Below are 22,499 nucleotides of genomic sequence, written 5' to 3'. Positions count from 1 at the left end.
TTAGAGGTATATTTTAGATGTTTCCTTGTATTTTCCTGCATTTGAACAAAGTATTGTGGCGATGTGAGGCCTGTGTGAACGTTCCAAACACTTTTTGGAGAATGATCTTTTTAAATCGGTTTATGTCGGCGCTTAACTGTGTGAATAAACAACTTTGACAGTCAAATTGTGTTTGGCTTTACGTGTTGTTTGTGCCTAAGCAAGGAAAAAAAGAAACTGAAGTGGTGAAAGTTAAGTGAATGAATTAATCGTAATTGACAGTTATTTTCAACCTTCTTGATCACATGGTAGTTTGAGACATACATGTACTTTCTATTTTTTATCACCTTGCGATTGAGATCACATGTTAAACAAGAGCAGAATCAAACGCTTTCTCACTTTCTACAGAGAATACCACACTGGCACAGTATGATGCATGATTTCACCGCTCTAACTCAACAGAGTAACGTGCTGAAGCGTATCTCATAATGCCAGCTCGCACGCAGTATAATTATGTTCTACCCACCACATTAAGATTAATTGAAAACTAAAAACAGCCTTGGAACTTTCACAAGGGCAATTGAGTTAAATGAGATATTATTGCAAATGTCTGTATTCCACATCGTAAAAGACTATTTTGGGAAAACTGAAAGTGCACAGCTTTTGTGTGGTTGTGTTGACTTTAAAGAGACAGAAAATGAACAGAGATGCACCAAGTCTGGTCCTCCTTGTAAATGAGATGTTAAACCTCATGGGGTTTTCCCAATAATATGTTGAAATTGAGATTAAAAAAGAAAAAGATTCCACAGATGTGTCAGCAAAACACCCACCCAGCTTGCGTAAGTTTGTGGTGCAAAGTCTGAGAAGATGCGATGTAGATTTGGTTTCTAATCAGAATTTATTTGAAAAATTTAAGTTCATCTGACATACATTTAAAGAATTGAGTGAGCTGAAAATGAGTCGAAAAGGGCAAAATAAAACCAGCACACATCCTATTTAACAGAAACACAGAGCAGTTCTCCTATAGATGGACACATTCTCGTGTGAGCTCATTGTTGCTGATGCAAAAGGGTGGAAACTGCGTCATCATGGAGCAGACATCAAACGCAGTGCGCCCACAGGGGTTAACATCCAGCGGATGGGTTATAAAAACACGTCTATGAACACAGGCCCCAGCAACTGGCCGCATCACCAGTTATTACTGGCACTGTGTTGTGGTAATGAACGGACACCAGTGAACGGCGCAGTATGTGCAGGCCTGCGTGCGTAAGCATATTCACACATGAAAGGTGTGAGAAAAACGAGCGTATCCATGTCAACATTTATTAGCTGATAGAAAACAGAGACAGATGCTTTTGCTGAAGCTTTACAGTGATTTTGTGACAAAGGCATTGAGCGTCTAACTTAGCCTCACATGCCCTTCCCTCAAACTGCACAAACATGAATATAAATGTAGCCCTCAACAACTTCAAATAATATAAAACAAGGCCCTTTACTTGTAACTTTACTGAGTAGTAGTAACAGTGATACAAAATCATATTTTCATCATAAAGATATTATGTTCAGCACATCCTTGTTTGTGTAAAAATGGTTATTGCTTCTCAGTTCCTTTAGTCACACAACTGTGAGCTGACTCCTGCCCATTATGACTTTCTTGCAGCACAATTTGTGCCATCTGGAGCACTACACATGTCCTGTATTATTTTGCTGCTGCTTCTCTGCTCAGTACTCGTCACCTCACTCTCTGCATTTTCCTTGTAGCCTGATGCCATATCATTTGACACATCCATACGCAACATTTCCTGTTCAGTGGACCTTTCACTTGTGTCAGAGCTCTCAGAGGAACTACTGTCTTCATCTTCATCACTGCTTTCTGACAGTTCTCCCTCCTCCTTGGTTTCCTTTGCGTCCTCTCGCTTTGCCCGTTTCGCTTGTGGCGAGTCGATTTCTGGTGATCCAGTCGATGTTTTGAGACACAAACTTGGTTTATGCTCATTGTGATGGTTCCCTCTGTCAGTGGGGAGAGCACTGGTGTTTGAGGATTGTTCCGCTGAAAGAGAATGATCTTATTTGTACATAAATGTTTCATAAACACTTCAGCACACGTGAAATGGGTCAAGGTTGTCCAAACACAAACGCACAAGGAATGGGTGTGATAAACACTGAATAATGTTTAGGTTAGTGTTAAAGACGTGCAAACAGCAACAGAAAGAGTGCAAGACATGCGGGGAATGATGACGTGACTTTTTGGCTCCATGGTGGTTCCCACAATGAGGCCCAATGCCAGCAATTAGTTACGCAATGAAGCAGGGTGGACATGTGTGAAAGAAAGACTCTGAAATAATGGCTATAAAACGATAATTGTGAGTAATAAGCAATTATTCGCAAATGCCATCTCCCTGCAGGCCTAGGAGTTATAAAACACATGCAATCATGTGTGGAGCTCAAAGTTATGCTACTTTATAAAACAAAACAGGAACAAGACCACAAGTACTTCTGTTACTTTTTACTTCGTAGGAGATAAAAAGTGAGGAGAGACATTCAGCAAATTGTCAGAGCTGGGAGTGGATCTTGATGATGATGATGATGATGATGGTGATGTGATGAAAACCAGATGTTAAACTTTGCTTTCACAAAATCATCCACCATTTCACTAATGGTGGACTAAATAATCCAATTCCCTAGATTTGAATGGAAAATGTGAACATTAATACAATAATTGGATAAAAGTAATAATTGGATATAATAATATATTGACTATGAACGTTGTTTATCTGTGGTTGTGTTCTAGTTCCTGTTTCTGGTATTAAAATAGTCGACACATATGTTGTTCACTGCGTCCAATTGCTAGTTATCACTTCCTGCACTGGCTTCCAGGCTTGGCATGTGCCATGATCAGGATGTTATGAAGGCTAACATAATAGAGAAAGACTGTGGGACCAAGGCTTTATCAGCAAAAACACACACACTTCAACTAAAATGACCTTATTTGTCATTCTGGCGGTCTGGGCCTGACTGGGTAATGATAGAGAGCAGAGTGTGACCTGTTGAGTCATTTTAATGAGAAATACACAGTTCCTACTTCTGCTCTTGTTGATATGCCACTTTATCAAGAGTCATGCTCAGAAAACACCACTCATAAAGACAGTGCGTCGGAGATGAAACGTTTTACAAATCACAAGGCCAGTGTTTAGGAGAACTTCATGTTTGATCCTCTTCAGGCCGTGGCTGCTGTTGAGGTTAAACTGGTGAGAGTGATGCAGAGCAGAACACACTCATTTCCGTTGGGTTGGTGTTGCCATAATGAAAAATAAAAGTGAGCGGGGAGTCGTGGAGTCTCAGCTGGAGAAACCAAGACATGATACAATGCAGCAGGAATCAGAAGAGTGGAGGGTGGTGGAGTTTCAAAGTTTAGACAACACTGTCCATAAGTAAAGTCAGTTCAAAGGTTTGGAGAAATGTATCTTTAAATTTCCAACCTCAGCTCTGACTAAATGACCATCAACTTTGGTTCACTTGAATTTGATCATTTATTACAGCAAATCTTTGTTGTTAAATTTAGTTTGGGTTGAGAAATGATTTAGCTTTCTGTGGCAAAAGGAACCTTTTAGCATCTTATCCATTTCATATTTAATTTAGCTTCTTCAATTGAAAGAGAAAAATTAAGGTATTTTATGATATATAAATATTGAAGAGTTCATTTGCAAAAGCAGATATCTCCATTTTAAAATGTATATGTATGTGACCACTACTAAATTGGCAAAGTGTATGTTCAATTATCAATTATCAAATATGTAAATTAGGGAAGTCCCGATCCGATATTCAATATCAGTAGCCGATCCGGAGAGAGTATATTGTATATATATCTCCACAGGTGGTCTCTTTTTCCTCCAAGCTCAGGTCCTCTACCAGAGGCCTGGGAGCTTGAGGGTTCTGTGCAGTATCTTTGCTGTTCCTAGAACTGCACTTTTCTGGACCGAGATGTCTGATCTGATCCTGGGATCTGCTGGAGCCACTCCTCCAGTTTGGGGGTCACTGCCCCCATGCGATATGGTCTAATTCCATATCTTATTTAACAATATATTGATATATCTTAAATATCGATACATCAAACAGCCCTAGTTTAGAGCGACATATGACACAAGCAACAGACCCATGTAAGCCATTAAAGAGACATGCATATTAGTTTACAATGTTAGAACGAACAGGGATGGCAAGGAATCTGAAATGAAGATGTTTTTACCTGCTCCTTTCAGCGGGTAGTCCTCCCAATGACCCCTCAGTACAACATGCAGGACAGGATACTCAATTAGTGTTTTGTAGCTTAAGTTGTCCCTCAGGGTCTTCTGGAGGTCCAGTTCATGGTATCTGCACAAACCGAAATGAGAAAACAAGGTTAGCTCGTCACCCAGGGACAGAAGATGTAAACAAGTACAAATTATTCTCAAAGTTAATTATCAAATGTAGAATGTGGTAAACTGTACAACCAGAACACTTTGTTACGTTTTTTCTTTTGCCCTTGTTGATGGATGGTGATGCTTTATTCACTATCAAAAGGTTCAAAGATGGGACATGGAAGCACCACCAATATGGACTGCAGGCTGGCAGCAGCACCTCCTGTGCAATTATCAGGTTAATAATGTTTTAGATGGAAACTGTCAAAATACGGTGGTGATTGCACATAAGTATTTTTGAACTAGGATAATTATCTGTTCGCTCTCCAGACCTTCTTTTTGGCCAACAGCTGCCAATGTGTTTGAAAGATCTCAAACACAAACACCGAAGAAAGTCTATCACCATCTCTAACAGACACAACCCCTCCTCCTTAGCCCTGCACAGAATGACATCAGTCTTGTTCAGTCGTGCGCTAAATCATGGTAGTAAATCACCGCAATAACAGTAATCTGGACCCTCCCGGGACATGTGCTCCTTCTTCACTCAAACAATTAAAAAAAACGTTGAGCTTACCCTGTCAACTCCGAAATACCACTTGATAGAGCACTGCATGTACACAGAAACTGACACCGCCCCCCAAAACTGTCAAGCGCACGGATTGCTGATGTATTGTTTGTTATGGTGAGTGCAACCGTTGCCGCCTATCTATGTAGACACCCACAGCACAAGCCAATCGAAGCGCTCTGCTGTACTACTTTGACATTAGTAGGACTTCTTCCAAGAAAGAAAAGTTCTGGGGTGGCCTTAAGATCACTTTACATGATACCGCAAATAAACATGGGCTAGCACCTCTGGCAGCACGGGATACAGAGGAGACGCAGGGTTCAGGCCAACAAGAAGACAAGTATGTTTAGACACAAGAAAGCAGAAATAGTCCTTGTGAAATGTGTTCTGACAGTAAACAAAATAGAACGAAAAAGATTTAGAAAAAGTAAAATATGGGGAAAGAAGTGTGTGATAAACATTACCTATATGTATGTGTGTCCCCAAATATGTAGTTAATATGAATAAATCTAACGGTAATCTGTCCACTAGCTGTGTAAGCTGTCTAAATCTGTGCTAGACCTTCAGTTACCAGATTCTGGAGGTTCTGAGCTCGAAGTTTGGTAGCATATGTCCACAAATTTGTACTTAAAAGGAACAGGCCGCCATTTTTACATGCTGACATATGCTCTTGCCTGAGCTTAGACGAGTTGTTGCGTACCTGTCTGGCCTTTGTGCGTGCCCTCAGTCGCGAAAAACGACCAAAGATGTTGCTAGCATTTGGCCTCTCCCAATGTATTCCTATAGCTCCAAACGGGGGTGAAGTTTGAAGCTACCACGCTCTTCCACGGGCACACATAAAGACCAGACAGGTACGTATCAACTCGTCTAAGCTCAGGCAAGAACATATCTCAGTATGTAAAAATGTCAGCCTGTTCCTTTAAGTTCATGCAATATAAAGGTAATGTTTGTATGATGTGCCAACTTTGATTCAAAAAAAGACTGACCTTACAACTGAGCTTTGTTTTGCCTTAAGCTACATATGAGGGCATATAGTTTTGAAGATCATCATAGTATTCACTCATCGTTAGTATTCATGCATAAACGTAGCATCGATTGATATATTTTGGGTTATACAACTTCGTGACGATTAGCACAAACAACACTTGAGGAGAACATGATGGCAAAGACTTCATCAGCTCCCTGTGGTGAGATTGCCCTGGTTCAGGCCGTTTATAAAAAGGTTGGACGACGATGCCAAGAACACATTCACATCTGGTCTCTATAAAATGTACTGGTGAATGAACAGTAGGCACCGATGTTCTCTTCAGGGAGGGTCCCACTGTTTCCTTTTACAGAGGCTGAGAGCCATCAGCGCCGGTGTTAAAGTGAGAGGAAACACAGAACAGATACTATTTCTGCTAAAGGTAATGTGCAAACTATCAGCAGCCTTTATACATGTACCGGCGTGTACTTTGCAGAGTATTTCACAACAGAAAAACAAACACACGCGGCCGAGGAAGTGCAATGTCTCATCTAAATGTCCTGTTTTGTGCAAAATTTAGAAAGTGAACACATTTTTTAATCAAGTAATGCATTATGCCAGGAAGAGAGCCAATCAAAAATAATGCTTAAGCCAAAAAATAAAAAATACTGCAATTACAGGCAAGGAAGACAGACAATGATGCCACAAAAATCTGTCATGGAAAATCACTATTCCGATTAGCATAAAAAGGTATTATTCATAGTTTTATACATTCCATCTTAATAAAGACTGAAGATGTGACATGTAACGACACTGACGAGGCAGTCCAACTTTGCAGGCGAGCGGAGGAAGCATCTGCAGCTCAAAAACGTCCAAGTTGAGCATAGCTTTAGGGCGAGCGGCGGGAGAGATGGGAGAGTGAGTGAAGAGGGCTTAAGATGGGGTTTGCCGCAAATATGTGAGGGAAAGTACTACTGCTCGGAGCCACAGGAACACCACTGTCTCTGGGCCTACAACACGGAGTGGCTCAAATTTAGAACGTGAAGTAAGTTTCCTCATAAACAAACTCTCCTCTTTTGACATGTCAACAGACCAGGGTCATCTGTGGGAACTAGGCGGCTGCTAGGGAAAGAGAAGGTTATGGAAATGAGGTAATGGGCATCTTCTGGAACTAGCCGTCAGATCGACAAAATGCATAAATAAATAAATATGAAAACAAGTCAAATAAGCAAGTGGAACGGGCTGAATGGCTTACTTGATGTGTCCATTTTCCAGTGAGACAATGTTGACTAAGAGCTATATTTATTTTTTTTCATTTATCTAGGTCATCTTTGCCTGTTAAACTGAGTTCTGGACGTTCCAAAACTCATTTAAAAGCTCAGAACCTAAAGCACCATTCAAAACCATGACACATCATGTATGCTTCGGGACAGGACAAAACGCTACACCACATTGTCTGATTGTCTTCATTCAGTTCACACTTACCTCACTGAGTTGGCCTTTCTGCCCTCCGCCTTCATGAAAACTTTCACATGTTCAAACGGCTCATGGACATACATCTTCAGCCTGAAAACAAATATTAACATTCAAGTTTAATCAAGCGTCTCCCACGCCCTATATAGAGTAACTAGTGAAAACATTATTAATGTGATTAATGCTTTATAGCAATGTTAGGCAGAGATGGGTAGTACTCAGTTACATTTACATGTACTTAAGCAACTTTTTGAAGTAACTGTACATTTGTAGTAGTTTTTTTTTTCATATAGAACTTTTTACTTTATCAAAAGGAAGTCTCTGTACTCTTTCTTGAGGAAAAAAAGTAACATGTGAGTAAATCTTTAATCGTAGCTCTCCGTATTCCTTTTGTAGTTTTACTGCAGAATGCCAATGCGTTTTGACTTTACTGAGTCTTCATCAGGGCACACACTCCCACAGGTGCACGGTGATTATTTATAACAGTGAGTCACGTGATCTGCATATGATGCATCATATATAATGATTGTGAAACCAATCTGATTCCAAAACCACGATAAGCAATAACAAGCAGCTTGTGATCAGTGTGGCTTACAATCATACACAATATATTCAATAAATAAGGAGTATCTATTTCATATTTTGTTTACTTAAAGAAGAAATAAGTAACTTCTTTACCATAATAAATCCTTTTTAAATAAATAAATAAATCCTTTCGTAGTCCCTCTGGGAGTAATACAAGTGTTAATGGGATGATTGGGGGGTCTTTCATCCCCCCCTTGTGTCTCTGGCAAGAAAACCACAATTGCAACTTTCCTGCCTCCAGGTCGGAGCCACCAATACACACTAATGCAATCATGAAGAAGAAGCCAACAGTATTTACAGCCAAGTTTGAGTGAAAAAAAACGATCTCCATTGTGTAATTGGATGTACAATATGCCTCTCTCGCTTTGTCTTTTCTGTCAGCGTAGTATTTACTCTCACGGACAATTATTGAGTAAAAAACCGCAACATGCTACGACACCTGCAGTGGCGCTTATGGCCTCTAGGGGCACGAGTTACTTTGCTCTGCTTTAATGCTTCAGTAGGAATTCTATCTTTCTATTGTTTCATGTTTTGTTTCTCATAATTTATGTCACTACTAAAACATGAATCAGACTTTTCTTTTTTACTTGAGTAAGTATTTGGGCCACTACTTTTTACTTCTACTTTAATTATTTTAGAGTAACATTACTCTTACTTGATTAAATATGTTGGCTACACTGTCCACCTCTGGTGTCAGGTTAGCAGTGGTTCCAGAGGGGAGTTTGCATGTTCTTCCTGTGTCTGTGTAGATTTCCCCTACCACTAAAACATGTACAATAGGCCAAAATGAATGTAGTGTGTAAGTGGTTGGTGATGTTCGGAGGGGCCGATGGCACAGAATGGTTCCCTCGCTTCCGTCAGTCTCGAGGCAGCTGTGGCTACAATAGTCGCTTACCACCACCAAGTATGTCGTGAATGAACTACAGTGTGGTGGTTTGAGAAACTTGGTAATACAGGCTTGTAAAGCACAATACAAGTGTAAGCCATTATTATCATTAGGGACACACTTTGTGAGAATGACAGTGCATTATCTGGTAAATTATCTGGATCAGATGGTTTTACTGCAGATTACGGCACAGAGCTCTTTGATTCCAGTAAAAAGGTTAAGACAGAGTCGGATAGCTGATGAGACATACCATGGAGGTCTTGTATTTATCAAAGAGATCGCCTTGTTCCAGCACAGTAGTTGGTGGTTGGGAAAATCTGGAACTCGGGGAAAACACAAGAAGGTGCTTTTTTTCCCTACATATTTCTTTCTCAAATGAAAGAAAAAAAAAATCCCATACTTCACACCCAATTTCACTGTCATGAGAACGTGCAGACTCGATCGTCTACACTTCATAAAGTTGAGCCTGTGTCATTATCCCTGCGTGGCGGCTGTACTTTGTCAATCTGCTGTACAGCATCTCCACACGTATCAAGTAAGGCGACTCTGGTGATGTCCCTATAAACACTTCATATGTTTGACTTATTTGCAGTCTGTTACCATCGAAGCACATTCCTCATCACATCAGTCATATCACACCGCTGCCCATGTCGTAGTTACGTGCACAGGAAGTCTATTTATTCCCATGTCATTATTTTGAAGTTTGAAACAGATTTTGGAACAACACTGCTCCATAATAAAACACATCTGAACTCTACAACACTGATTGCTACGCGTTCCTCCACTAGCATTACAGAACGACAAGGATAAAGGTGTGTGCGTTATTATGGGTTTGAACTTAAATCGTGATGGGATTTTGAACATTATACCGTCATCTTCATCACTCGTCGTGAGAAACTAAACACAGGATTGGAGCTGCTGCCAAGTGGAGCTGCTCATTTTATCTTCTGAAGAGAAAACAATTGGCCCAAGCAGCAGCTCTGAAAGGTCGTCCAAGCAATACATCAAAGTGATCTCTGTGGGACTTATCATCACATGGTTAGCAGCGCTGTTTTTGTTATTCCGTGCTAAGTGACTGAAAACCAAAATAGTGCGTTTTTCCCCAACGGGTAATTCAGTGGCTTTGGCTTCACTGGCTACTTCTGACTCACAGCACCAATATAGAAACAGATTAAGGACCGCAATTAACGTATTATTGTAAAACTATGGCATAATGACAGCCTCAAAGGCCTTTTAGAAGACTGAGCTGCTTTATTCACAGCTTACTGCTTACTTTTGACGTGACACAGGGTCTGAGTCCGTGGGATGGATGTAGGGAATCAGAATCTCCTGGAGGGTCAGTTGGTCAGACACCCTAAAAAAGTTAAGCAAAGAATTAGCATAGTCTCTATATAATGGGAAAGTGGGCCGAGGCTGGATCCAGACCAGATGAAAGTCTGCTGCCGCTTTTATATGACGGCCCCCTGCAGGACACCGGTGGTAAATACATGGTGTTCAAAATAACAAAGTGTCCAACCTTGTTTTTCTTTCTCCAGTAAACCCACGTTGTTTTCAACAAAAAGCACCGTAAACAGTGAAGATGACATAACTCACCTCCTTTGAGTGAACTCTGCACTGCTCTGGGGGAAGATGAGCTTCAAGTGCCACATGAACCGTTTCTCCCTAAAACACAAACACAAATCATCATGTTTAATACTTTCTGTCTGATGCAAGTTCGTCGAGATACACATGAGATCACCGGAGCTTGAACAAACACAAATGTTTAAAATCGGACATAAAAATGGATCGGTCCCTGAACTGTCCAAAACAATACACCCGGCTACTTCCAAGATCTTGTCCATCTGCGCAAAGGAACAAACTCGGGTAACCATGGAGACGGGAACGACAGCAGCTGGGGGATATCACATAATGGGGTAATGTTTTGGGCAGTAACTCTTTCAGGGTTGCTGGGCGTGCTTCTTCACAATGTGTCCCCCAAATAAAGCCACTGCGATTTCACCTTTGGATGTGACCGTGATGCAAAACAGCCTCACATAATTCTGATCAAACGCAGAGGAATCAAAAGGAGCGTGTTCTTGTAATTAACCCTGATGTGACTTTTGGGTTGAAACACACACCAGGAGGAAAGTGGGTCTGACATTGAAGTGAACCACTGGTACAAGACTCCGTAACCCAGCCAGTGACATGGATCCTGTTTTCGGTCAAATGTTTGATCCAACTTCAAAGTGATATTGCCCAAGCCTGAAGTTATGCACCATCCAATTCAGGGTGGAGTAAAATCACGAGCATTCTGTTTGCGGAGTCCAAGTACGGAAGCCTGGATGGGCCTACAGATGAAAAATAGTCTAATTGATAGGCAGATGTACTGTCCTTGTTATTAGACCTTTAAGAGTCCCGGTCTGAGGTTTCCCTAGGCATTTGTAGAAATCTACTAATCTACTAATTAAGAATGGCCTTAAATAGCAACTCATAAACATTAAAGTATAGGATATATAAAAAAAAAAATATATTGACATAATTTGTACACGGCAGTAATGTATCTAAGCTCTAGGAGTTTTGATAGCATGTGTTCATGCTGGGCTGGAGTCGAAACTGCGACCTTCCAATTCCCGCCAAGACCCTAGCAAGTCTATTTCACATTTATATGAGGCAGTAACACTAGGGACACTAGGGACAAGGATTTATTAAGGTAAACAAGTTTCTTAATTGTTCAGGTGTCGTAGCATGTTTTTTTTTTTTTATTCATTAATTGTCCGTGAGAGTAAATACTACACTGACAGAAAAGACAAACGGAGAGAGAGAGATTGTACATTGTGCCACAAGTCAGTGACACAATGGAGATCACTTTTTTCTGTAAATACTACGGCTAAAGTGTCGCTAGCTCACAGTTAGCTTTGCCCGTTAGCCTGTTAGCTTCTTCTTTGTGATTCCATTAGTGTGTATTGGTGTGTCTGGGTCGGAGCAGGGAAAATTGCAAGTGGCAATTTTTCTGAAGCAATTGCTTCTGGCTAGAGACACCAGGGGGAGATGAAAGACCCCCCGATCATCCCATTAACACTAGGGACAAGAAGTTTCTTAATTGTTGTTTAATGCAACACTGTATTTATGCCACTTTGATAGCGTGTTGTAATCAATGCTAGAGGGGCTCCAACAAAATAGTAGTGCATGTGGCCTCTTCTTCTATGCCGTTTTCTTTTTTTTTGTATACAGTGTATAAATAGACCCTTGAAGGTGCATTATGCAACTTTTTATGCAAATAAAAAAAAAACAAGCAAACAAAAAACCTTGTAGTGACCTGGCAGCTGTATGAATGTTTAGCTTAGCACCTTTACTTTCGATCACGGTATCACGGTCTCTAAAATGCTCCAGGATCAATTGTTTTGAGATAGGTTCCGTCAGCAAGGAAAACTTTTCAAACAATTGATCCAAGAGACCACTGTGATGGAAAGTAAAGGCGCCATGCTTACAACACATACAGCTACAGCCAGTCACTACATGGTCAAATACACACAAATAAAAACTTTTTTCCCCACACAAAAAGTTGCATAATGCACCTTCAAGGGTCTATTTATACACTGTATACAAAAAAAAAAAAAACGTCATAGAAGAAGAGGCCACATGCGCTACTATTTTGTTGGAGCCCCTCTAGCATTGATTACAACACGCTATCAAAGTGGCATAAATACAGTGTTGCATTAAACAACAATTAAGAAACTTGTTTACCTTAATAAATCCTTGTCCCTAGTGTTAATGGGATGATTGGGGGGGGGTCTTTCATCTCCCCCTGGTGTCTCTGGCCAGAAAACCACACTTGCAACTTTCCCTGCTCCGACCCAGACACCCCAATACACACTAATGGAATCACAAAGAAGAAGGCTAACAGGCTAACGGGCAAAGCTAACTGTGAGCTAGCGACACTTTAGCCGTAGTATTTACAGCCAAGTTTGATAGAAAAATGTGATCTCCATTGTGTCACTGACGTGTGGCACAATGTACAATCTCTCTCTCCTTTTGTCTTTTCTGTCAGTGTAGTATTAGCTCTCACGGACAATTAATGAGTAAAAAAAAATGGTTGGGGCCAATCCATGTGTGAAAGTGATGTCTCAAGCTCCCTGAACCACTCTTTCACAATGTGAGCCTGGTGAATCCTGGCATTGTGCTCTTGGAATATGTGATCAGGGTAGAGCAACCTGGTTCAGGATGTTCAGGTCATCCCTTTCATTGGGCACATAGTATTGCTGGACCTCGACCTGAGCAACTGCAGCCACCCCAGATCAGAACAGTTCGTTAAAACCAGGAGGCGACCTTTATTTGGTCAGGCCGTGTAGACTATTAATATTACTAACTTGAGTTTACTTTAGATTTTTCCATGTGGAGTTTTTCTTTCAAAACATCCTTGTCATTCTAGCAGGAGGTGAGAATAGCCCCCAGCCCCTGTGCGCAACAACATCCTGTAAAACGGTGGTTATGAGTTTCCACTTTGTAATGTGTAGAGTGTGTCGTTCCAGCTGCCGGGGGAAAGCTGCACGGATAAGGCCATATCGGGCAGTGGGTGGGCGTTCCCTGCGCAAAAGGAGGATTCATCTCAAACTCCCACTAACCTCTAAGGAATTTAGATGTTTGTTTAGTTTTCGCTTTCTGATGCCTCAAAATGTGAAAGTGGATGAGGGTGGAGAACCAGGTGTGAGCCCATTATTCTGAAAGTATGAATGGAAACTATGCATTTCAATGGAAAAAAAGGCTTGCCCAAACATAAGGTCACACATACCTGGGACACAAGGATTTTATTTGTTGAGTAATCAGCATAATACAATACATTTTGGAGTTGTACTCTTAACTTTCTCAAACTATAACTTTTACCTGTAAAGAATATGTCTAAAATATACAGTATATAATGTTTAATACATTAATAATGGAGCTGTAACTTCAAAAGGATTTTTTGTCAAAATATTTCCCCCCAAACTGTGAAACACACCTCCACTTAAAGCATTGGTTCCCTAAGTGGGGTCAGGACCCCCTGGGAGGTCATGGGACGCTGAAGTGGGGGTCGCAAGATGAATTTGAGAGAATATTTTTTACATTTCTGACATTGAATTTGACACATTTTTGATTGAACACAGCATATTTATTTATTTTATTTTTTTTGATCAACTTTTTATTGGTGCGATGCCATTATTGCAATTTACAATTTTTCCAGTATAGTATACAGGCATAGCACATTTTTTCCCCCCCATTTCTTTTCCCCAATGTTCTGATCTTTCCTTAAGGAATTGCCTTCAGTGTATCTGTTTTTGGGTTTCGTTTGATGATTCAACAGATATGATGCCCATCTCAAGAGGGATTGGGGAAAACACAGCATATTTATTTAATTAATTCTCCCATATATCAGCTACTGTACGGAGGTTTGGGGAAAAACTTATAAAACTCATTTAGATCCACTCTACAAACTTCAGAAAAAAGCCATAAGAATCGTTCAAAACTTTGGTTTTAGGGACCATACAAATGTGCTGTTGTCAACATCTCTTAATGAAAATCGAAGACTTAATAAAATGTAAAACTCTTGTTGTAATGTATAAAGCAAGTCGAAATCATCTCCCTAGAAACACCCAAATTGTTCAACAGTAGAGAAGGGCATTACAATTTAAGAGGAGAATTTGCGATGACTCTGTGTAATGAGTTATATAAAGAGACTAAACGGAGCAAAACACTGGGACACTTTAAAAGAAAAAACATGTAAAGACATTGTCTTTACAAAGTATGCTCGTGAAGTATCATAATTACTATTACATTCAGAGACAGGCACACACTTGTGTTTTTGGTTGCCTGGATATGAATATCGATGTATCATAAAGAAAGTTAAAGGAGCTTTACCTAATTGTACTAAGAAACAGGGTCACTCAAATTTCAAATTGCTATTTTTTGGTCCAAACTCATCTCAAACTTTCCTAATGCATTTACAACATCAAAATTTGTCACAGGGACTGAGTTTAAACCAGGTTTCACAACTTTCAGGAAGGAAAACTGTCTCTTCACTGTAAGAAATGCCTACTAGCCTGACATTTTATGACTGTTTAAAAGGCTTTGTAAGGCTTGTTTTTTGGGGATAAATGTCTGCTTTTGCCAAATACTAAAGGACAAAATTTTTTTTATTCCAATAGCAGAAAATTTTAAAAATCAAGAAGACCCTAATGTATCAGTGAGCATTGACAACAGTAAGTTTTAGTGCGTTTTGAATTCATTTTGTGTGAACTTAAAGTGAGTATGTATACATGTCATTTCCCGCCCATGTGCCCTGGTATAAGTCTTAAGAACCATATGGTGTATTTATTTTGTACAACTGTAAATGATAAATTCCTTTATGACATTTTGTACGATCATAAACGATTTATATAATATAATACGTAAGCACACACTAATGCATCAGTTTCTTGCATGAGTGTAGCTGAAAGTTTATGTGATGATTACTTGAATGAGAGATAAGGGGTAGGTTTATTATAAGTTCTTTGAACTTCTTCTTACTCCTTTTGAGCACAAAGTTTTTTTCTTTTTTTCCTTCTGTAAAAATGTTTGAAATACTTTCCTGCTCAAATGAATAAATACATGAAAATGAAATCAAAAATGTTTACGTGGGATTAAGCTAAACATCAAAATACAATATCCAAACCAAAATCATTAAACCAGATTTCAAATATTTTGCACCATATTATATTACTATAAATACCAATTAGAAGGAGGAGTTGTTGGTTAAGTGATTTTGGGGATCATGGCTTGAAATGATGTGGAACCCCTGGTTGTTCTGTGTCAAATTGTTGTTGGCTTTATCATATTTTATTTAATCTTCCTTATGCATGCCCTTACAGTCTTATAGTTTTAAAGTTTTATTATTTATCTAAGTTATGTGTTATATGCTTCATGTTGCAAAATCCTAGTTGTGAACCTGTTCACTAACAATGGCCACTAAAAACAATTCTGATTCTAAAGTACCACATATTCATTCTACTCATAAGGAAAATATTGAAAACTCTTTGTAATGCAATTCATATAAGATTGAGTAATCTAGAATGGCCCATTAACTGACCTGAACCGTTCACACGCTCTTGCCAACTAGTGAAAAACCTCTGGGTAAATGGACTTTTTTCTTTTTTTACCACATGCTGTGCTTCTTTAAAGTGGGCTTCTATAAACAACTCATCATTAGCCAGAGCCATGATGTGGACTGGGTCTGCAGCTATGACCACAATAAAACCGGGGTCACTTTCATTAAATTCTATACTTGTTCTCACCACTTAAACTGTGGGAAAATCTATAAGTGGGCACATCTTTCCAAATGACTTTACACTACAGCTGTGTTTGCCACTTAATGTTTTCTGCAGGAGTTTTAAATGCTACCCACTTCAAAATACAATGCTCTTCTCATGGGGAACAGGAGCTTATTGCGCAAAGTGCTTTGAATCCGAATCACAGGGACAAAAACAGCATTCACTTAGCCGTGTGACTAAGCCTTCTGCATAAGAGGACTAGAAATAAGCCAGACTGAAAAGATGATTGATGATTCAACTAGCACACTGCGATGAGAGATGATTTTAGTTGTACTTGGTGCACCATCACTGGAGAGCAGCCGGCCAATTGGTGGTCTGAATTCCATCTGGCTGGATTAGGAGCTGGATGTGCATGTTTGCAAAAGGGTACGTATGAATCCAGATGTCTTGTGTTTTTGTTTGTCAAAAGCACGTGCAGAGATCACGGTGGCGGCTGGTGCGAGTGGAAGGAGATGACAGGACTGTGAGGCTTACTGCACCCACAGGCTCCACTCCATCCAAAACCTCAAATGACCAAAATAATATCAGGCATCGACGACACATGCAGCTGAATCAGGCAGAGAGGAGTTGAGCCAGACCTGGAATCAAATCATTAAGAGTGTTTCCAATGATTTCCACGATGCTTAAATCTGAAATTTTGTTTAATGTATATGTAGCGGCAAACTTTGATCTAAGATTTTGATCTTTAATTAATTAGCAGGTTTCAACAGCCATGACAATACACATTACTGCACCTCAAATAATGTGTTGTCAGTCTCTGCTTACATGAGCGGTATAAGTAACACAATGGCATGAATGGTCAGTTAATCCTCTTGAGCCACAAGCCACAACTCTGGACCTTCTAATTGGCGTGACTTAAATGGAATAGGTCAAACCTGCAGAGACACAGGTGTACAGTAGTTATTATTAGTAATTCAGAGTACTAACTACAACATCCAACCAAATAGGAAACAGCAACCTGAGCGCTAGCCAACTGTATCCCGTGGGCCAGTGCTGACCATGTCTTTGAGAGTAGTTTGCTATGCAGAAGTAGAGACTGCAGACATAATTATATAATAACCCAAACGGCTAGAACATGTGTGCTGCCAAATGCCAGCTATTACTATAAACTTACCCTGTGGAGCTTGACTTAGGGCATAATGGTTTGACAACTGTACAATTCCCGTATTTTTTTTAAATGGTAAGTGGGATATGTGGAACAAGTAGAGAGATACACACTTAGCGCACATACTGCCATGAAAAACTTCTACCCAAGCGTCTGCCAGTAATGATCATTCCCTGGCAATGAGAGTGAGTATATGTCGCTAACCAGCTGCAGTCACACGGCTCGCACATCTGCTTCTTATATTATGTACTTGGTACACTCTGAAGCACATTCCCCCTCCATCCCCTATAATTTATTGTACACCTTTCCCATCCCATCACTCGTGTCTATATGCTGGGCTGTGAATGGGATATGGTACACTTATTTTCAGTAAGATCTACTGACAGATCAAGTACTTGGTCCACAGTCTCAGCATGTAATCATTAACATGTCACATTACCTGAGCTACAGGAACATGTACATGACACAGAGACATTGCCATAGCGAAGATAGTCAGATAATATGATCAATAACAGCCAGCTGTTCCCTGGCTTGGACATTAGGGACTTGTAAAAGTCAAAATAGATGAATACACAAGCAATCTGTTCTGTGCGATTCACAAGCAGGGAACTGCCTTTAATGAGACAAGATGTCAAAGTGTAGTTCATGCCTGAGATATCCAGACAGTCATCAGCACAGCCACAGTGAGGCAACAAAAAGGGAAAAAAAAAACGCATTAAAAACTCTTTGCTTAATCTCATATGACTATCTTAATATAACATATTAAGATCACATCTTCATGTTTTTACTGCTATTATGCAAATGAAGAACAATGAAATAGTAAAACGTCATGAGCACTCTTTGAACAGGTATCTATGAGTGTTTTATGCACAATACTGTTCAGGCTAAATGTGTACTCCAAATAATGCTAGGTTTCCAAAAAACAGCTTACGATGCACAGTGTAAGTGTTTGCCACATGTCCTAATGGGGACATGCAGGAACTAGTTTAACAAGAGTGCCATCCTGTGGCAAAGTTAAACATCTCTGAAAACATAAAAGTAAACACCAAGAGCTGTCCAACCTAAATAACAGAGGTTATTATATAATATTACTCACTTCTGGTCTTAAAAGCCAAATGCAAAATATCCAATTGTTTGCAGAGTGAACTACACTCCTATTTTCAGTGTACCCAAGAAAAGGAATAGGATTCCAAGCAGTGTTTACTTACTTTGAGTAGAAGAAGGTTGAATTTTCTTTGCTTTTGGAGAAAGTGCAGGGTAGAAGCCTAAGGGTGATGTTCATTTTTCTAGCATTGGACATAAAGCATTTTGCCTAAACAAAACAGCAGAAATTAGAAATTAAGTTAGAATACAGAAGATAATCCAAAAATAATGGCAAAAATAAACCAGTAGATAGAACAATCTACTGGTTGAGATTTAACATCAAGTCCAGATTGATTTTTAATACCCAAATATTGACTTGTCTCAGTACCTGCTTATAAAATAAATAAACCGTAGAACATGTGCAGAGAATACATAAATCTCAGCTTAAAGGAGTTATACCTGATTGTACAAAGAAACAGGGTCACTCAAATTTCAAATTGCTACTTTCTGGTCCAAACTCATTTCAAACTTTCCTCCTGCATTTACAACATCAACATTTGTCACAGGGCGGAGTTTAAACCAGGTTTCACAACTTTCAGAGAGGAAAACTGTCACTTCACTATAAAAAAAAGCCTACTAGCCTGACATTTTATGACTGTTTAAAAGGCTTTAAAACCAGTGTTTTTTGGATAAATGTCTGATTTTCATACACTAAAGGACAAAACAAATTTTATTCCAATACAGGAAATAACAAAAAATCAAGGATAGCTCCTTTAAGAGATAGAGCCTGTTTGCATAATTCTAGGGTCACGTTTTCACAGCTTAGGCAGCAGCGGAGACTGAAGGAGGAGCAGTATATAAACTTGCTTGTTTCTGATGAAACAAAACTTGTTGTTTTTCATCAAATCATCACATTTGCTCTGGTTGTGCTTATGATATGTATTGGCTATACACAGGGCCACTGCAAGCCATTTTGGTGCCCTAAGGAGAAATGATTCATGATTGAAATCGTAGATATTGTCCTGTTATTTATGTTTTGTCCGTCAATTATAACCCCTACTTGATCATACAAACTGCTAATTCCCCCAAGTACTTTTTTTATTTTGCTTTTACCTGAGTAGAATTGTTTTAAAGTGATGTTACATTACGTGAGTACATATTCTGGCAACTCTACCAACCTGTGTATAAAAGACATCGCCTGTCGACTCTGTACTTACTTTCATTGTGACATGGGGAACCTTGATGAGAGTGTCTCTATTTGCTCCATCAGAAAACCGCCCAGTGTCTTCCAGGAACCTGTAGTCTGCGTTACAGAAACAAAAAATGTATATAGTGTGACTTTAGCTTCGTATACTTGAGGACAGGAATCTTAAGTTTTTACTCACCACTGAGAAGAGTCATTTCATCAAATTGCGAGAGAGCAACAAAGGCTGTTTTGTCCCGAACTCCACTGCAATCACCATCTTCCTTGTGCTTTTTCACACAAAGCAAACTGCAGAAAGGAGAAGGATCTGCTTACATGGTATAAAAATCCAATATAATGCACTAATCTAACTAAGGATTTTTAAAATGCTGCACATTGATGAACACAAGTCTGTTCTGATTTATGAGCGTACAAAGGCCTTAAGAGCGGAAAGGGGAGTAAAGCAGTTCTGTGACCCGACTCCTCGAAGTTGTTTGATCCTTCCATGAAAATAAATATTGGTTAATGATAAGACACGAGAAACTCAAAGCTAATGTCTCATTTATATGTTAACATTTGTCTCATGCAGTCAACAAATTTATTCACAGTGGGACGGGTAACAAAATAGTTTACTCAAGTTAACTCAAGTTACTCAAGTATTGATGTAAAAAATCGAATTACTCTAAGAAGGCTCGTGACACAGAGCAGCCACACTTCAACTGTAAAGAGATCATTACTCGAAGATACATGTCAAAAACAACCTTTCACTAAGGAACAACATAATAATGTGGAGTGGCACAGAAAATGAAGACAAACTCCAGTACTGACGCTACTGTGCGGTCACATGCTCACCTGCAGGACTGGATCAGGCATCGTGGACACGTGTACCTGGCCTCTTCAAGTCCACACACCGCACAACTGCAGCCCCGAGAGACCACGAGGTTTGCAAAGCGAAAACATAAACAAACAAAAAGGGATAAGCCATTGTACATGTTGTCTGACCCTTTCAAGTGTCAACATATGTCTATGTAAACGCCTGATGACTAACTTTGCAGTGAAATACTTACGTAGACAAAGAAATTTTCCTTTTTGTCCCTTTTATCTCCTCTTCGTGGCTGTTTTTTTCCTCTTCACTCTCCGTACTTGACATTTTGACTGCTTTAGGTAAAAGTACAGAGTTCGTTTCTTCGTAAACGCACGCCATGCTCGGGCTCGGCATCAAAACAAACCCTCTTCCGGTTCTGGTTTAACACGTGGAAAGGGTTTCCGGTCTAATGTTTGGTCTTTAGCGCCCCCTCCTGACGAACTATATTTTGCGAGCCAATGTCATTTCTCAAATCTCGTCTATGTGAACTTGATAATGCCGCCTGCCTTGTGTGAAAAGGATTATGTTACATTTGAATTGCCCAAATTTCCTCATCAATTGCATTGGAATAACTTGTGACATGCACACGCATCCAACAGGTGTTCGCCTAGTTGTGTGTTTTCTGTTTTTTTAATCAACTTTATTGATACTGCTGTTACAACATGCTCTACTATGGTAATCATGTAATGAACACATCATTTAGATAAATGACAAATGGTCTTTGAACTCCTTGTCAAAATGTTTATTTACATATTCACCATCAATTTAATTATCCACAGATTGACATAATTACACTTTGTCTGAAATAATATAATTTAATAATAACAATATTACATTTTTGGAGGGAGTCTGACTCTGGCTAATGACTATGCCAGTTAAATGAATAAACTAAAAGACCAGGATGAACTAACAGATGCCAACACATAGGCACGCCCATGTACAGGTATTGTATAAATAATCATTTTGAGTTGAAGCTGATCCAATAGTTCTCCTTAAATTATCATGTGACAGTAATGTGAACAAAACAACCAACCTGATATAAATAACCTACAGTAAGTGAACAAGATATACACAGAGATGTAGAAATCACTGATGTCTGTTTGCTTTTGCAGCACCAATGGTAGAATTGCCCTGAAGAATCTACCACATTGTTATAAACGCTACAAAAATAGTGTATAAAAAAACTGTTCATAAATTAGAAATAATCAAACGTAAGTACTCGTACAACGTAACACTCAATGTAACTGGTACAAACAACACATTAACAACGACACATTAGTCTAAAGAGCAGGTAGAGGTAGAGCACCATCGGTAAAGATGAACAGGTCCAAACAGGCCTGTCTTTAACGGCTTTAATGTTAAATAACGGAGCTAAATGTCAAACGCCATAGCATTCAAAATGTTGAGTATCATCTTTGTTTTAGTCGGATACACAGCAACTTCTAGATCACTAACACAAAGTTTACATGGAATATGACAAAAGTGTACATGTGTTTAGGTGACTAAAAAAATCACCTTCACCTTTAATGAGAAACTAAGTTACTTTAGTCCCACATTATACACATGTACACAATTATTGCACTCAATTTTAGTTAGACAGTGCTCTTATTGAATGGGTTGACATGCTCCTTCGCCATGTTTGCCCACATCTTATGGCCAAGATGGGTAGTGATAAAGTGAAATTAACAAAGCATTTAATGCCCGGTCCTGTGGTCATGGATAGCAATGGGTCCGTAACACTGTCCCAACCTCCATGCATTACTGTTTGTTGGTATTTTTAGACACTTTGGCCAAAAGTCAACTTGGCAGATGAGATGAGCTTCAGGCATGATTGTTCGTTTTCATCTCAGTTTTCCTGCAGTATCTTCACTTCTTCATAACCAAACAATATTGCTTGATTTACATCTGATTTTGAAATCCAAGTACAAAGACCTGCCTATAGAAAGCAAACTGGACCATTTTCAATTTCTTGCTGGCTGATGAGTGATGTGGAATATTCCAAGATGTCTACTATCGGTAGTTGACGACTGTCCTGAGTAGTAAAGATGAAGTGAGACTGGTGACAGCTGCCATGTTGGATCTGTGTGTTGAAAAGAAA

At 39.4% G+C, this 22,499-nt stretch overlaps 2 protein-coding genes across 3 annotated transcripts in view; both read right to left on the bottom strand.

The window, feature by feature from the left end:
* Window positions 1–925: 925 nt before the first annotated feature.
* znhit6 (zinc finger HIT-type containing 6) lies at window positions 926–20,775 on the bottom strand. Its single transcript, XM_079575614.1, has 10 exons — window positions 20,604–20,775; window positions 20,389–20,454; window positions 19,739–19,845; window positions 19,571–19,656; window positions 18,479–18,582; window positions 10,440–10,508; window positions 10,120–10,200; window positions 7,388–7,468; window positions 4,223–4,347; window positions 926–2,029 (listed from the first exon to the last, which is right to left on the bottom strand). Exons 1-10 carry the CDS (start codon window positions 20,753–20,755, stop codon window positions 1,623–1,625), a joined length of 1,278 nt encoding a protein of 425 aa, XP_079431740.1. The 5' UTR covers window positions 20,756–20,775; the 3' UTR covers window positions 926–1,622.
* A 387-nt stretch (window positions 20,776–21,162) lies between these two features.
* The window catches only part of col24a1 (collagen type XXIV alpha 1 chain), a 44,077-nt gene continuing 42,740 nt past the window's right edge, over window positions 21,163–22,499 (bottom strand). For both annotated transcript variants that reach the window (XM_079574634.1, XM_079574633.1), the window contains one exon: window positions 21,163–22,481. In XM_079574634.1, coding sequence (XP_079430760.1) covers window positions 22,338–22,481 — 144 coding nt within the window. In that variant the 3' untranslated portion in view covers window positions 21,163–22,337. The remainder of the gene's footprint in view (window positions 22,482–22,499) is intronic.

The sequence above is a fragment of the Gobius niger genome, assembly GCF_951799975.1.
Source record: "Gobius niger genome assembly, chromosome: 17".
NCBI lineage: Eukaryota > Metazoa > Chordata > Actinopteri > Gobiiformes > Gobiidae > Gobius > Gobius niger.
This window is presented reverse-complemented; position numbering and strand designations above follow the sequence as displayed.